An 11,161-nucleotide genomic window follows, 5' to 3' on the forward strand; every position below is an offset into this window, starting at 1 on the left:
CCTGCAGAGTGGCAGGAACAACCAAAATTTCTGCACATATACTCATGTGTACCGATGTAAAAGGCCCCTCACATACATAGACATACTGAGGATGGTCACTTCCTCCGGTCCCCAGGCTGCACCTGCCCTCTGAGGACTCCTGTTGCACGGAGGTGAGTTCACTTTCTGTCGATAAGGAGTGGCATAAGGTAATTTTCCCCTTAACTCTATTAATAGCCATAAAGCTATTGGTGTAGTGACAGTAGTAACAGCCATAAGGCAGTCTAATGCCTTTTATCAATTCTACCAACTCTTTTTATCTACCGATAAAAAGAATTGCACGAATTGACAACTCCTTTTTTGGTAAACTGCCTTCAGTGTGATTACTTGGCGTGTTTCCTCGCTCATTCTCTCCTCCTCCGGCAGGGAGGCAGCCCGGGCGGGCGCCCCGACGGCATCACCCCCCGCCGCGGCCGCCGGGACCTCACTCAGGCCCCGCGCCGTCCCGGCACCGGCGGGGCAGCAGAGCCAGCACCGACCCCCGCGACAGGAGCATCGCGCCGGGGGAGGCCCCGGGCCCCGGCCGGCAGCGAGAGGGAGAGAGGGAGAGAGGGAGGGAGGGAGGGAGAGAGGGCGGGCACGCGTGGGGCGGGGAGATCCGCGGGCCCGGCCTCTCCCCGCGCCGGCGGCCGGAGCCTTAACAGCGGCTGGCCCCGGCGGCGCAGGGGGCTGGCCGGGAGGGAGCGGGGCCCCGCCGGGGGCCGCTGGTAGCGATGCCTCCCCGCGGCCGGGGGCCCCGCGCGGCCGGGGGTCAGCCTCCGCCGCGGTGCCCCGCGGGTGCCCGGCGCGGCACGGCGGCTGCGGGGCGCGGGGGGCCGGTACCGGCCGCTGAGGAGCTCCGCGGGGAGGGGGCGATGTCCTCTCTGGTGAAGGAGGAGCTGGCGAAGAGGCTGTTCGGGCCCCGGCGGCAGCGGCTGCACGAGTTCATCGAGGTGGAGGGCTCGGGCGCCGAGCGCTGTTACCTGTGCGCCGCAGGTACCGGGGCGGCCCGCCGGGCGGGGGGTGCGGGCGCGTGGGTCAGCGCCTGGGCGTGCACGAGTGGCCGTGCGAGGGGAGGTGGGCGTGGGTGCCCAGGGATGGCAGCCCGTGGGCGCGGATGGGCGCGTGGGGATGCGAGGGACCGCGTACCGGGGTGTGCAAGGGAGCGGGGCCGGGGCTCACCGCCCGCCGGGGCCGGGGCCGGGGCCGGGGCCGGGGCCAGAGCGGGCAGCGGGCAGCGGGCAGCGGGCAGAGCCTCGGCGCGGGGCGGCGGCAGCCCCGGGCCCGCCCCGCCGCCCGCAGCTCCAGCAGCGCCCCGGCACGGCACGGAACCCAGCCCGCTGTCCCCGCGCTGCCAGCAGCCTTCAGAAACGGCTTTTTCTCCCATTTCTGATTCAAACGGGCTTGAGCTTTGATATCAGCGGAGAAGCGTGACGCTTCCGACACAACTGCTGGAAGTGTTCAGGACGTGGCAGTGCTGCGAGTGCCTAATCTGCTTTCAAAAGAGCAATACCTTACTAATTAAGGCATAAGAAAGCACAGCAGTACATTAACGTTGCAGGAAACATTTGTAATTTTTAGAGCTTTTGCACTATCCCTTGTCTTGGTCTAATGTCCTACATATTGTCCCAATTACTTTGGGAACAATAAGCTAGACTTGGGGTTTAAATAAATACACATTGGAGTCAGTAATTAGCAGGAACTGTGAGTAAAACAAGATTGCTGTGAGTGGTAAACTTAATTATCTGGCTCTTTACTAAATTTCATTTCAAGTGTATCTGTTTCATAACGTTTTTAGAACGAGGTTTCACAAAAGCTTGTTTTGTGGTTTTTTTTTTTATTTTACCACACTGAAAGATACTCAAAAAGAGAAATGCTGTCATCCATAAGTAGTTAGATTGAAGTGAATGCTTCTTCAAGTCTGCTTCCTCTTCAGGTTCGAAATACACATAAAGCAGGTAGAAATAATCTATGTACTTGAGACACAGATTGGGTTAACATCCAGTATGGGATGATGTCAACCGTATTCTGTGATCATTATCTTTCTAAACATCTGAAGTCTTTAGAATATTTAAGTTGTTTTACAGATTACTGGAAATATTGAGCAAGCTATGTTCCCTGCACTCATGTAATATTAGTAGAACAGGCTTTGTATTTTAGAACTGTAAAAATAGTTTTAAGAAATGGTTTCCTGAACGTCATAGAGCTTCTAAATGTACAGAAATGCCAACCTGATTCATAGTTTATAAAACTATCCAGTAGAAGTATGTTTAGTTGCATGTGGTAGATCTAAACAGTTCACTGTTATGAAACATCCAAAGAGGAGAAATAACATTTTGCGCCTTTAAAATCTTTACTAAAAATTTCTTTTTAAGGTAGAGGAGAACAAGCCATTAAAGATAGCCTCTAATCAGATTAACTGATTGGAAGTCTCTGAAGACATAAAGGAAAATTTATGTAGAGTATTAAGAGTGGGATCTCTCCAGTATCCAATATTAAACTCTCCTAATATATTCAGGCATAGCCAAGTAAGTGGTGAGTAGAGTGGAAATCTGATTCTGAAAGATGGTTTGCATCTGGCTGCCAGCAGCTACTGTAATCTGCTGTGATTCTGTAGGAGCAAAACACATTATCTAAAATCTTATCCCTGCAATGCAACCTCAGTATATTCCTGTTGATTTCAAATTACTGTAACAACAAAAAATTAAAATCACTCAAACTGTAGGCAAAACTTTAGAAGTCTATGCCTTTTGAAATCTATATTACAACAAAATCTTGATGTGGATAACTGAAAAATCTTTTTTTTGTGCCACATCCCCAACATTAGTTCCCTTCCTTTTCACCATAGCAAGTCCCAGTTCTTGCATGAAGGCAATAGTATCCTTTCACTAAATGCTTTATAAACTCTGGAAGAACATAAAGCTGAAATGCAACCACGTTCAGGGATTTTCACAACCCAGTATTGATATGCCTGAGAAGAACGGTAGGGATAACATGGTATTATCCAACAGAGACTCTGAAAAAGGTGTTCAGTCCATGGAAGACCTTAAGAAATAGTTTGTGCTCTGTGAAGGCATTGCCATAGCCGTGCCCTCCCCAAGAAAAGCTTTTAGAGTTTAATAGAATGACATGGTAGATCTGAGCTCATGTTCTATATAAAAAATTAAATTTTCTTTAACTCTGTTAACCAAGTGCGAGAACAAGCGACATCTAAAATGCAGGAAAAGTAAAGAAAGATTTTTTTTTTTTTTGGTTGAAAACAGTCCGCCCAAGTTTCACCACTGGGCAGGACATGCTCCTGGTTTCGTTATTCCTAACACATCTGTGCTCTGCCCTTATGTCATACGATTTCTGCTCCTGCATGAGGGGTAGAGAAGTGGGAGTGTGTGGGACCTGGGGGCCACTAGGACATCCCCTTGTATTTCTGGCAGGACTGGGGGCTTTTGGGCTTGGGCTTGTTTCCTTTTGTTTGAACTCTGAGGGAGACAACACATTCCCTCACAAGCAAGCAAGCAAGCAAACAAACAAAATGGCAGAAACTGAAAGCATGCAGAGAACTTTCTAAGATTAGCCTACTAGATCTGCTTGCAAATGAAAACCACTGTAACTTCTCAATAGAAGATAACACAGTGGTGGTCCTTTGGTTAAAAAATCATTGAGCGACTATGACTGATGGGACCAGAAAAAAAAGCAACAGTGATTTGTATTACCCAGGCAGGGAAGCTGAGAGGCTTTATAATCAGGCTGAGAGGAATTATAATCAATTTATATATTTTCCACTGTTTTTCCTTGCAATGGAAAGAAGGCGTATCTCCAACATATATCCTTTGTTTGTCTTTATTTAATAACCGTTTTCTTATAAACAGGTGAGAAGTAAGAGACGTTTTAACAGGAATAAGATAAAATTAGTCAAGTTTCAAAATGGGTTTTCAAAAATCCAGGCAGTATTTAGAAATAAAAAAATTTTGCTCCTGCATCTGTAGCCTTGTGCTACGATGTCAAAATGCTCTGGCCAGATGTAGGTGACATCTCGCCCTTACCTTAGGCTACCAGATGGCTTGGGGAAGTGGCCTGCCCTGCAGCTGTCATGCTGGATGTGCAGGAGATTGTTCAGGCTCCGGTGCTTTTCACACTCATTATTGTGTGTTACAGAAATCCAACTTCCTACGCAGCACTCAATGTAATCAATTAATAATGGTATTTATTGCAAAGAGTGTCTTCGTGCTCTTTTTACTCTCATTTCCTGCCTAAGTCAGAAAATAGTAATTCCTACAAAGATAGCCCTGGGCAACTTGAAGCTTTAAGAAATATTTTTGATGTTATTTTTGTTAAGTGACCTACTTATATATTTTACAGGGAAATAAGAGTTTTGCTTTAAAAAACTAATGGCATCGTAAGAGAACTTCATCCACAGAATGGAAAGTATAGCACAAGTTGTGTAAATACAGAGCCTTGGTAGCAGTTTTGCAATTTTCTGACTCCAGCACCCCAAAAGATTCCCCCTCAAAATAAGTGGGATAAGTGGATTATCCATACAGATCCAGTGCCAGAATTAGGCTTTCATTGCACTGCTAGTGAATTCAGATGAAAGGCTTCTGCACAGACAGGATTCTCTTTTCACAGGACGGGTAAGGTAAATCCTAAATCTACTAAAAGCTGATAGGTTTCATAGACTGACAATATGGTGCTATTCCTACTGCCTGGGCAAAATAAAACTATTAAGTCCAGTACAGCCTTATACAGCCCTGCCCGTCATCATTTAAGTTACTATCTAAAATGTAGTTTGATTAAGTCTTTTATTATTGGAACTTTTGGGAAGTACTTGCTTGCATATCTAAACTATTTTTTTCTTGCAGTGACTAAAAGTGAAGAAGTAGAAATATGTATGGTTAAACACTTGCGAGTGGATCGAGAGGAGAAATATGAAATAGTTGAAAAGTGGTTTTTGAAAGATCTGGAGATGATTGATGGAAAAGAAGCAGATACTGTAAGTGTCATGTATTATTAAATACATAGAGTATACTTTTCTTGTGTTGCAATTTGGGATACAAGTATTAAAATGCAATTAAAATGCATTATCTGAAAACAAAAGTTATGTAAAAAACAAAATAAATGAAACCTCCAAGGTATTTTGATTTTATTGCATGTGAGAGGCTCCATACCGCGTTTGCACTGTTGGAGGGGGAGGAGGAAGGAGAGATTTTCTTGTTTGTTGTAATCTTCTTCATCTCTCTGGTTGAGATCTGAGGGACAAGCTGGATGCTTTCGAATTTGTTCATCATAGCTGGGAATAAAAGTTCTCCACCTGCAGCTCCCGGTGTAAACTGGAGTTAATCCCATAGATTTTAATCTGTATTTGAAAACGAAATCTCGTTAAATATTTTTATGGAGAATGTGACCCTGTCATTTGAATATATGAACCTGTTCTCTGTGTGGCAACGTCTTGCAAGTGCATTGTTTGGTGTACCAGCTCACAAAGTTGTGCCTCTTTCACATAGCTTAATCTCACATTACTTGGATCAATTAAATATTTGTGTATTTGTGTGTATAAATATGAAACAGCTTTGGCTAGATCTGACTGACTTACTGCTAAAAAAGTCCTAATCTCTCAGATACAACTTCAGAAGGGTAAAATGAGGCTGCAGTAGTACAATACAGAACAACACTGAAAGTAGAATTAAATCCTATTTTACAAAAGCTAGAAGAATATGCCGAGGAGAATATCTTACTGCATGTATGAGAAGACATTTTAAAAGTCATCCGTGCATAATAAATGTAGTCCAGCAAAAAATTACTTTTTCCCCTTTGAAAGTGCTTTCAAATGAACATAAACCAGAATTTGGATTACATTATCCTAGTGAAAGAGAAATCAAGAGCCCGCAAGAAAGGTTTCAGAGCCTTGCTCCAAGGAAAATGACAAACTGTGGTTGTTGTCCTTCTGTCCTGTGCACATCGCCCTCAAATCTAAAACTAGGAACCTGGGAGACAGAGGAGGTGAGCTCAGGTTCAGAGTATCCCTGCACCCTGTGAGCTCTTTGCAGTTTAGGCCAGAAGGGAAAAAAAGCCAAAACTAATAATACTTTGCGTCCCCTCTCCAAGTTATCTTGCTTCTGGAGATGTTCTTGTCCCTTCTTCAGCCAAGGCAGCCAGAGGATTTCCTTATCGTTTGCCTGCATGAATTTACTTTAGCTTTTTTCTGAAGTGTTGTGCTAAAATATCCTTCAGAGAGGATTCAGCCTTCCACAACTGGGATGATCAAAATCTGTCTCATTTTTTGTTAAAGAAAAGCCTAAATGAACCCCAAACTCATAATTACAGGGTGATTAACACTGCTATAAATACGCCTAATAGTTATTAATATCCATAGAATTTAACAGAACTTAGCTGCTGCTAGGATTAATTGTGCCAAAGAGCCAGAAAGCAGAGAGAATTACAATTTAGGCAGGAAGGGCAATCAATATTCTTCTTCTGACAGGCATATATAGTTATAGTCCAAGGCAAGTGCTTTTCATATAGTGTGTTTTAGGCAACATGACAAATTGGTTCATTTCAAAACAAGCTTGTATAATCCCAATAAAGTGCAGCGTATCGCTTGGGCAAACTCTGAAAGTTTTACTCAGGCGAAACTCCTGATGGCAAGGTATAGCAACTAATTATAAACCGCTACTTTGTAAAGTTTTAAAAGATCCTTTAGTATGAATAGCAGAAATATGCGAAGCCCTTTCAAGTCCATCAAACTGAGAAAAAGCCCTGAAGGTAGCTGGGCAGAGAACAACAGATTGCCGTTCTAACATCTGTAATGCGTGTAATAATTTCATTCTCTCTCCGTTTTTTTAGGATAATCCATATTTTGATATGCACTTTCACAAAGTCTACAATCTGGAAGCATATAGTTGTGCGTCTAAATATACCTTTGCTCGAACGCTAAACAAACTGAATGAGATGTACCTTAAGAAGGACTTGAAGATTGTGAACTTTGACGACACCTACCTAAATGATGATTCAATCTGGTCATCCAACAATAGGGATTGCTTAGTACTTATGAGGATATGCTTCTATGCTTCCAACCTTTTATGTCTCTCCCTGTGTCCTTTGTCCTAAAGGTGCATTTTCTACCATTAAGGTGACTGGTTGACTTTCACTGACCAGCATTTCATAAATCACCTGATCAAAAAGATAGCAAGTGATATGCAGTATCTGCTTTTTAATTTTACATGTAAGTAAAAAATGGAACATACTTTTTACATAAACAATTGACCATTCATTTGTATATATTAGGAGGGCCTCACTCTGGCAAATACGTAGAAATATATGAGACTTTCAACATAGGACCAGTAATTCTCATGGTCAATGGTGATTGCTTATGTAAGTAGAGCTCAGCATTTGCTCATATGTTCATGGAGGTATAAATTATCTTTCATTAATAGCTGGAAATATTTTTAAAGCGTTAAGAGCACTAACAGTTAATTTTTATATCCTGGAAGTAGAAAAAAGAAAGCAACTAAATGCGTTCTGTATGAGAATGATGCACATTTCCATTTTAAATCCGTTAGAGATCACACCTACATCAATACAAGAATCAAAGCCTCATCCTGATGAATTGGAGTTTTGCATTCAGGTACCATGGTACCAAATTTTCACCTATGCAGTTATAATTATTTTTCCCTCAGAATATCTAGTACTCCCTTTGGCCTTTCCATTATTTGTGGTACTGTCTTCAAAACAGAAAATGAATGTTCTTGAGCAGAATTGCTTTATTTATCAGACCTTTCAGAACTTTTCTCTTTTGTATCATTAACATCTTCTTTCTTGCACTTTATTGTTTATGTATATGAACAGGCCCAGTTAGGGAACAGAAATTGTTTTTTTATGTCTCTTCTCTACCTCTGGACCAAGAGTTAACAAAATACTATGTAAACAGCAGTTGTTGGCTGCTACAATTACTTTGTAGGCAAGTGGTAGACTTTTCAAAATTTGTAGAATTATGAGAATAATTTTCACCAGATTCTAGCTATGTGTTAGCATATTCAGTGCACTACTTAAATGCGTATTAGTACTTAGAGTTACATTTAACATGGAGTCAAGTCTACTGAGTGGTTTGGAAGATCTCACCCATAACAAAAAATAACGGCTGGACTTGTGACAGCATTATATTACAGTAGAAACAGAGGATGAATTAAAGCTGTATTGACCAAGAGCTGAGGAGGAACAATGTTGACAATAAGAAGCACAGTGATATTGCCCAGTGTCAGTCAGCTAAGCTAGCTGGCTGCTCTTCCCATAGTCAATAGAGAAAGAAATGCCAACCCAAAAGGGGATTAGGAGAAGCTTCTGGTCAGAACATCCTGCAGGAGAAAATTTGCTTTCCCTTTTGGCAGCCAAGAGGGTACAGGGAGACTAGCTGCAGACTAAACCAGCTATGTATCTAAAGCTGACCGATGTAAATAGCTCCTAGGAAATCACGAGCTGGTTACTGTCCTCTCTCAGTACCTGCCATCTGTACAATGGGAGAGTCGCGCAAGGGTACTGTGACTCGTACTTCACTGTTGTCTTTCACATGGACTCCCACCTTTGAAAACATTTGTGTAAATGTACTTCACTTCAAAATTGAAATAACATCAAGTAAGTGAGAATATATTTGAAAAACTGTATAAAATGTACAGCTTTCTACTTTACTTTTTAAATGTTATCCTATTGCTTGTGTATAGGAAAGGCCATACCTTTGATTAGCTAATCTTCAGAAGCTGTATATTTATTCTAGGCATATGTTGTAAATTACATTCATTCTAACCCAAATCTTAGTAATTATGTATATCTTGACAGTTGTGAAGGCAGTTTATGTGGGTAACACAAATCTTCTGGGATTTGTAAGGACTTAAGTCTTACATTTGCGACCTAAATACTGTTAGAGAGAAGGACTGTATGTATAGTAATTGTTTACGAAATGTCTTTTCAGAATGTCTTTGGGATAATCCAGTGCAAGTATGTGTGTTGTAACATTTGATCCATAGCTACAAGAAGTATTTGCCCAACATCCAGGTTCCACAAAACCATCTTCAGTAGCAAGTGTAATTCAGACTACTGTTATCTATGATACATTGTCTTGTTTGGACTGTGTATTAATTGTAGAGGTCACAATGTTTTCTGTAATGTTTACAAATTCTTTGCATACTAGGCACAAGGAAATATTTTCTGGGTGGAAAAGCTCCCATCATTCATCTTGTAATTGTAATAAAAACATAGAACCTCTAATAATAAGCAGTTCAGGGCATTCTTTTGAAATAAAGTACAGGTATAGTGAATTCCTGACCAATAATTGTATGTATTGTGTTAGAAACTGATAAGCTAAAAATGACTATAATGTTCAACCATATTTAATGGACTTGCATCAGTAGTTTATCTCTTTCTATTCTTGTACTGTATAAACATTAAACTGACTATATTAGAAGACAAATAAGCCTGCATTTTATGTGGAATAATATGCAACTAAAATCTGTTTGGCATTTCTTCTGTCGGAGAAGATAATATTTCAGACATTCTTCACTAAGTGATCAGACTAAACAAAAGGAAAGAAGGGGCATTGTCCATGTAAATTATTTCAGTTATTATCAAAAGGAAAAATACTTTAAAAGATCTTTGTGGACCTAATCTAGGGACTTTTTACACTTACACAGTTCTTTATAAGATGTCAAATACCAAGACACTGTGTAATTGCCAGACTGACCTGATCGCACTATGGAAAGTCTTTGTCCTGAGGTGCGGGAGACTGTCACTTTGCGGTCAGTATAGCACAGCTGCACCACAGGAGATAGAGAATATGCTAAATTATAAATGGAAAAGACCTGACAGGCTAAATAGCCCATCTTCCAATTAACGCAGACTTGTTTCCTACATCACATTTCCTGACATTGGATATACAGAATGTAGTTTGAAATATAATATCTGAGGATTCATCTGCTTCTCCTGGAAGACTTCTCTAAAATTGAATAGGAAGAAACTTACAGGAATAAAGGGTTATCACAAATGTATTTGTAGCATTCTTATAAAACATTTCCACTAAATGATGGAGTGAATTAATACGTGGGATTGCGGATATAATGGGGATTTTCTTCAGAACAGGGGAGTTGTTATCAGCCATATCTGTTCCAGAGAAAAGAAAAAATATGGCAGCCTGAAAATGAAGAAGAGTGATAATGAGCAAACAGAACTTCATGCTCACTTGCTTAGGAGGCAGAGAGAGAATAGAGGCTGTCATAAAAGACAGATGATGTTTTTTTCCTAGGTGTATTTTTTTTAAACTCTTTAACCAACATCAGAGTTAAGAATATGGGGAAACCTATGACAAAAGAATTTGAGAATATTTTGTATGTAGCATTTATCAATACCATATTTGTCTTATTCTATACTTAAAAAAATACATCAGTTTCCTGCAGCTCCATGCTATAAAAAGCATTTAACATCATCATTCAGATAAGATAGTTCATAGCAACAAAAAATACACTGGTGAAGTTCCACTGGAGTTCATGGATTTGAGATAATTTTCACCATCTAAGACCCATGACCTTAAAACAGAAGGACTCTTTTCCTGTGTGTTTATCTTTCATGGATAATTAATCTTTTCCTGCATTGTAAATTAAGAAAATACACATCAATGCAGAATTTTAAAAATAATTTTGGAAGTGAAACAGAGCAGGGAGGGGAGCCTGTTCTGGACTGTGCCTTCTGGGTTATTTCTCATTCTTCTCCTTTGTATTTTGGAGTCATACCTATAGTAACACAGGTCTTCCCAGTGAAAGCCTATACTACTTCTTTCCTTCTCGTCTAACTATTCCCCAATTCTTCAGTCACTTTCAGCATATAAATCTACCTTCTTGCAGTAAAACGGGGGATTGTATTACATAATTTGTAATATGTAATTTATGAATATTTTGTCATGAATTAAAGTCAGTATTGGAAGATCAAAGCCCCTTTCTAAAGAGCAACTGTGGGAAGCTGAAATAGGAGGGGAGAGAATGGCGCTGTGCATCCTGTAAGCTTATCTCATGTCAGTTTTAACATGTTTAAACACATTTTAGCATTAACAAACTATGTTGGGGGGGGGGGAGTGTTTGCCCTTTAGCAGAATTAACAGCTAAAGACAGGA

At 40.9% G+C, this 11,161-nt stretch overlaps 1 protein-coding gene across 1 annotated transcript; it reads left to right on the forward strand.

Annotated features, from left to right (window-relative positions):
* Positions 1-893: 893 nt before the first annotated feature.
* On the forward strand, positions 894-9,450 carry EXOC1L (exocyst complex component 1 like). Its single transcript, XM_050896216.1, has 3 exons — positions 894-1,014; positions 4,875-5,005; positions 6,856-9,450. The coding sequence occupies exons 1-3, from the start codon at positions 894-896 to the stop codon at positions 7,117-7,119; spliced, it is 516 nt and encodes a 171-aa protein (XP_050752173.1). The 3' UTR covers positions 7,120-9,450.
* The last annotated feature ends 1,711 nt before the right edge of the window (positions 9,451-11,161 follow it).

This window comes from Gymnogyps californianus, chromosome 4 (genome assembly GCF_018139145.2).
Source record: "Gymnogyps californianus isolate 813 chromosome 4, ASM1813914v2, whole genome shotgun sequence".
NCBI classification, from domain to species: Eukaryota; Metazoa; Chordata; class Aves; order Accipitriformes; family Cathartidae; genus Gymnogyps; species Gymnogyps californianus.

What these genes read in the sequence shown, in the direction of transcription:
- EXOC1L (XM_050896216.1), top strand. Translation starts at nt 894, where the DNA reads ATGTCCTCTCTGGTGAAGGAGGAGCTGGCGAAGAGGCTGTTCGGGCCC. An exon ending in CTGTTACCTGTGCGCCGCAG is followed by an intron (nt 1,015 to 4,874) that starts GTACCGGGGCGG and finishes TTTTTCTTGCAG; the next exon opens with TGACTAAAAGTGAAGAAGTA. An exon ending in ATGGAAAAGAAGCAGATACT is followed by an intron (nt 5,006 to 6,855) that starts GTAAGTGTCATG and finishes CCGTTTTTTTAG; the next exon opens with GATAATCCATATTTTGATAT.